This window comes from Myotis davidii, unplaced genomic scaffold (genome assembly GCF_000327345.1).
Source record: "Myotis davidii unplaced genomic scaffold, ASM32734v1 scaffold571, whole genome shotgun sequence".
In the NCBI taxonomy this organism is placed as follows: Eukaryota; Metazoa; Chordata; class Mammalia; order Chiroptera; family Vespertilionidae; genus Myotis; species Myotis davidii.
The window spans coordinates 1,770,719-1,776,417 of NW_006283136.1; the positions used below are offsets into that span (position 1 = coordinate 1,770,719).

The 5,699-nt window shown below is 41.3% G+C and overlaps 1 protein-coding gene across 1 annotated transcript in view; it reads left to right on the plus strand.

Moving 5' to 3' along the window:
• The first annotated feature begins 3,268 nt into the window (after positions 1-3,268).
• The window catches only part of WDR53 (WD repeat domain 53), a 3,661-nt gene continuing 1,230 nt past the window's right edge, over positions 3,269-5,699 (plus strand). Inside the window, exons 1-2 of the mRNA XM_015562363.1 lie at positions 3,269-3,314; positions 4,927-5,445. Of these exons, the coding sequence (XP_015417849.1) occupies positions 4,941-5,445 (505 nt within the window). The 5' untranslated portion in view covers positions 3,269-3,314; positions 4,927-4,940. The remainder of the gene's footprint in view (positions 3,315-4,926; positions 5,446-5,699) is intronic.

The window sequence follows — 5,699 nt, forward strand, 5'->3', positions numbered from 1 at the left end:
TCATCTGTTTAATTAGTTTAATCTGTATATTGAGTGCTTCCACTGAGATTTTAAAAAATGTATTTTGTCTTTTTCCCATTTTGTCATTTTTATGAAAATTGCTTTATCCAATTTTGTAATGTTTCTATTAACTTTGATGACTGATTAGTGATTTTTTTGCAGTCTAGTTCGTGATTTCTGTGTGTGTGTGTGTGTGTGTGTGACCAAAAATAGGAGGGAACATACTTTGTGTTGGGAATAGAAACTTTATGCGGATTGCCAGATTATTTTAAGTGAATTTTCAAAGCAATATTAGGAAATTTATCTGTGTACCATTGGATAAAATTGAGGTGTCGAACCTGAAAATACAAAACAACTATGGCAATTTTTCACTAGGTAAATTCTACCTTGGCTTGAAATGAAAAATTAAATTTGTCCAAATTTGTTTGTTTCCTCTTATTTGACCACTAGAGATGTATAAATTGCCCTGATTTCCTTTTTTGCTTTGCCCATGGGCAATTACAGCAGGGAAGTATGTGGCAATTCCAGTTTATAGATTGGGGTGCCTCGTATATCGGCAACGTAAATTTTGTATATAGGTACTACTATTGTATAAGTGCAAGTAGGTAATAATGTAATTAAAAATTTGTCAGTATGAAATCTGTGGACAAAAGGGGCCACATGCTAATTTGACAAGTTCAGGGAAGGCCTGCATGGCAGTCTTGCAAACTCAAAGACCTAAAGTAAACCACAAAGGATGGTCTGAAATTAAACTTTGATTAAAGGCAGTTATGGTAGGTAGTCACCTCCTAGGCCAGTATCTTCCCTGACAAGGTCAATCTTTGACTGAGCTTATGGTCTTTTTGCATCTACAATAACATTGAAATGTCAGAGTAGCTTGTAACTTCCCTTTTTTCTGGACCCATCTGGACACAACCAAATGCCCTGGGTGCCGGGACAGATACCACAAATTCCTTCATTGTTATCATGTTAATTGTTGACTGTTAACTATCCTGTACCCACCTAAGTAAAAGAAGTATGTGTCTATCATTTTACTCTTTATCCAATCCCAGACTTCCCCCCTCCTTTGCTTTCTCTCGCCTCTCTAATCTATCACCAATGGTTTCATGTAAACCACCTACCTCTCCTCCTTTGATTGCAATGTATAAAATAGATGAAAAACTGCCATTCTTCTTGAAATATTAATGTTTATTGCATGTAACATTATTATATTTAAAATTGTTTTTCTTGAAAATAAATTTTAAAAAGACATTATCCAGAGCATTATCCCAGGTCATTGAGATTCTGCTTACTGGCAGTTGTCAATTGTCGACAATTTGGCTCAAGTAAACTCACAAAAATTCTTTACAGGTTTGAATATTTTTACATTAATAAACTGACAACCAATAGGTCCAGGCTGCCTGTCACTACTTGAGGCAATTAAGCAGAGACAGGGTTGAATCATATATGAGCATTTATTCCAATAATGCTGGCAGTATGGGAGAGCAGCAGGTCATCCACAAAATCTGCTCTGAAACCTCCCATAGCCAGCTGCTTATATTGGGTAGGACAAAGATTACATGGGGAAGTAGGCAAAAGGAGTAAGAATGGGTATGCAAAATGGGTATTACAGGTATGGGGAAGTAGGCATTGTGTGCTGGGAGGGACTCCATTGTTTGGGCAACCTGGTTGTTAATCCTTCCATGATAATAGGCAGTTACTGAATGAGTCTGTTCTGCATTCCAAGGTTGACTCCCAGGTTCCTGGGTGTGCACTGCTCCCAACCAGATTAAAATGTCCTTTCTTTAATCAGAACAAGGCAATCAGAACATGTTTAATATAATAAAAGGGTAATATGCAAATCGACAGAACGGCAGGATGGACGAGTGCTCAGCCAAAGGCCAGGCTGATGGCTGGTGAGTGCTGCAGCAGTGGTGGGAGCGTCTCCTGCCTCGGTGGCAGTTGGACAACTGAGGGCTCCCAGACTGGGAAATGATGCAAGCCAGGCTGAGTGACACCCCCCACCCCAGGTGCATGAATGTCATGCACCAGGCCTCTAGTGTTTAATATTTCTTATAACTACCGCTAGTTCCCAATATTCTATTTTTGCCCCTAACAAGTACATTTAAAAGCAATAATGAATTAGTATCTTTTAGTCATTTTCTGTACTTTAACAGAACAGAGAACCCAGAAATCTGTACTTTAAGGAATGCTAACAAGCCCAGCTGGCATGGCTCACTGGTTGAGCATTGATCTATGAACCAGGAGGTCATGGTTCAATTCCCAGTCAGGGCATATGCCTAGGTTGCGGGCTCAATCCCAGTGTGGGGCATGCAGGAGGCAGCTGATCAATGATTCTCATCGTTGATGTTTCTAAATCTCTCTCCTCCCTCTCTAAAATCAGTAAAAATATGGGGGAAAAATACTAACAAGTAAACTGTTTTTAGTTAAGTTTTTAAATAAATTTTGTAAAATTTCTATTGATTTTTTAAAATTATTTTTATTTGTTTATTTTTAGAGAGAGAGAAACATCAAATGTTATTCCACTTAGTTATCCATTCATTGGTTGGTTGATTTTTTTTTTAATTAAATATATTTTTATTTCAGACAGGCAGGGAGAGAGAGCTAGAAACATCAATGATAAGAGAGAATCACTGATTGGCAGGCTGCCTCCTGCACACCCCTCACTGGGGACCAAGGCGGCAACCCGGCATTGTGCCCTGACCAGGAATTGAACCATGACCTGGTTCATAGGTTGACACTCAACCATTGAGCCACACAGGCTGGCCTATTGGTTGATTCCTATATGTGCCCTGACCAGGAATGGAACTCTCAACCTTGGCATACTGGGACAACGCTCTAACCAACTGAACTACCCAGCCAAGGCCTGGTCTTCATTATTTATTTAAAAGTTTAGTATCCCTTGATAATGGTTCCCTGTACAAATTTTAAGGGCCAGGAGACTTTGGGAAAATTATTGAACATTTCTGAAACTTAGTTTTATCCTATCTAATAATAGACAAACATGGTAATTGACCATACCTTTGCTACGCCTCCCATTGACTAATCATGATATGCAAATCAACCCAACCAAGATGGCGGCCCGCAGCCATGGAACTGGAGTGAGCAGGAGGCTTGCTTGCTCCAGTGATGGAGGAAGCCAAGGTTCCCCACCTGCTGTGGCCGGCTCTGAGCTCCGAAAGCAACAAAGTTTCAATTATAGAAGCTAAACAGATCCCAGATACCTCCTTTCAGCCGGCCGTTGCCATGGAGCTGGAGCGAGCAGGAGCCGGCTCTCAGCTCCAGTGACGGCAACAAAGTTTCAATTATAGAAGGTAAATAAATCCCAGAATAAGAAAAGAAAAAGAAAAAAAGGAGAGGCTGGGAGCTTTAGTTGCCAGCGAGCCTGAAAATGTCCCTCAGCTCCTCACCCAGACTGGCCAGGCACCCCAGGGGGGGACCCCCACCCTGAAGGGTGTGTGACCAGCTGCAAACAGCCATCAGCCCCTCACCCAGGCTGGCCAGGCACGCCAGCGGGACCCCCACGCTGGCAAGTGGACATCCCCCGAGGGCTGCCGGGCTGCCAGAGGATTGTCTGATTGCCAGCTTAGGCTCAATCCCCTGGGGAGCAGGCCTAAGCCAGCAGGTGGTCATCCCCCGAGGGGTCCCATACTGCAAGAGGGCACAGGCCAGGCTGAGGGACCCCCGCTCCCCCCCAGTGCACAAATTTTTGTGCACCGGGCCTCTATCTATAAAATGGAATAATACCAAGCAGAAAGGTTTCAAGAATAAAAGTAATATTCTGTTGATTTAGTCTCTGGTGCTAAGACCTAGGGATCTGCATTTCTAACCAATTTCCCAAATGATGATTGGTGTAGTACAGGTTCTCAAATTCTAACATGCATCAGAATAATCTGGGGGGCTTGTTAAACATACAGCTGGGCCCCAACTCCAGTTTGTGATTCAGTGGGCCTCAGGTGAGGTCTGACAATTTTTATTTCTAACAAGTTCCTAGGTGATACTGATGCTGCTAGTCTGGAGGCCATACTTTGAAGACCATTGGTTTAATATGTATGATGCCACTTTGACCATCTTAATAAAAATGCAAAAAGGGATAATGGTAATTGTTGATCACTCATTATTTACCAGGCACTATTTTATGTGCTTTACATAGATTACTTCATTTAATTCTCTCTGATTCTATGAAATAGGTGTTATCATTGTTATCATTATCCCCATTTTTATAGAGAAGGAAAGGGAGTCACAGAGAAGAGGTTCTGTAACTTGCCCAAAGTCATCTAGCTAGAGACGAACCTGGGGACTCTAATTCCAGAGCACACTCTCTAAAACATTATTCTGATAAAAAATATAACCTGATGGTTGTGCAGCCCTCTCTTAAAAAGAATTTTTCCTAATTTAAAATAAATATATTTAGTGTTTATTCTTTTTTCTTTTTTATATATATATTTTATTGATTTTTTACAGAGAGGAAGGGAGAGGGATAGTTAGAAACATAGATGAGAGTAAAACATCGATCAGCTGCCTCCTGCACACCCCCAATGGGGATGTGCCCACAACCAAGGGACATGCCCTTAACTGGAATTAAACCTGGGTCCCTTCAGTCTGCAGGCCGACGCTCTATCCACTGAGAAAACCGGTTAGGGCTTTAGTGTTTATTCTTATGTGAGCCTCACACCAAAGGCTTGAGAACCAGGCTTACTTGGGTTCCTGGTTGCAAGGGAAGCCCGTTTCAGCATGTTCTAGCCTGGTGTGCCCACAATCCTGTGTTCAGCTAGGCTTTTGCACACTTCTTCAGTTTTCCTTTTGTTGTTGAGTTGTTTAGATGTCTTTTAAAACTATTTAAATGAACTATTACTTATTGCATTTGTCTCCTACCATTAAGTTCTTAAGTAAAATATGACATTATATTTTTTTCCTCCTTCACAGTCTTCTCAGCCATTATGGCTGTCAAGTGGATTGGTGGACATTCTTCTCCTATTCTCTGCCTGAATGCAAGTTCAGAAGGGCTAGTGGCTTCTGGAGCAGAGGGTGGAGATCTCATGGCTTGGGGTGAAGATGGGACTCCATTGGGACATACACGCTTTGAAGGGGCCAATGACGTTACCTGTGTCTTATTCTCTCCCTCCTGCCCCACCAAGCTCTATGCCTCGCATGGAGAAACTATTAGCATACTGGATGTCAGATCCCTCAAAGGTTCCCTGGACCATTTTCATGTGAATGAAGAAGAAATCAATTGCCTTTCATTGAATGAAACTGAAAACCTGCTGGCTTCTGCTGATGACTCTGGAGCAATCAAAATCCTAGACTTGGAAAATAAGAAAGTTAGCAGATCGCTGAGGAGACATTCCAACATCTGTTCTTCTGTGGCTTTTCGGCCTCAAAGGCCTCAGAGCCTGGTGTCATGTGGACTGGATATGCAGGTGATGCTTTGCAAAGAATACTTGGGTAATGTCTAGATGGGATTTGTTAGCAGAATCAAATTGATCAGACTATATATCTTTGAATTTTTTATTTTCTACTAACATGAGCCATAAGCTTTACTTCTAACGCATATTTTATGCTTATTTGGCAAAGCCTATTAGATTTTATTCTTTAGTCCTTTCTCTGTGTTTTAATTCTTTAGTCTTTTCTCTGTGTTTTAATTCCTAATATCTGAGAAGCCAAATATTTGATTCTAAACATTTTTTAAAGGGGGGCAT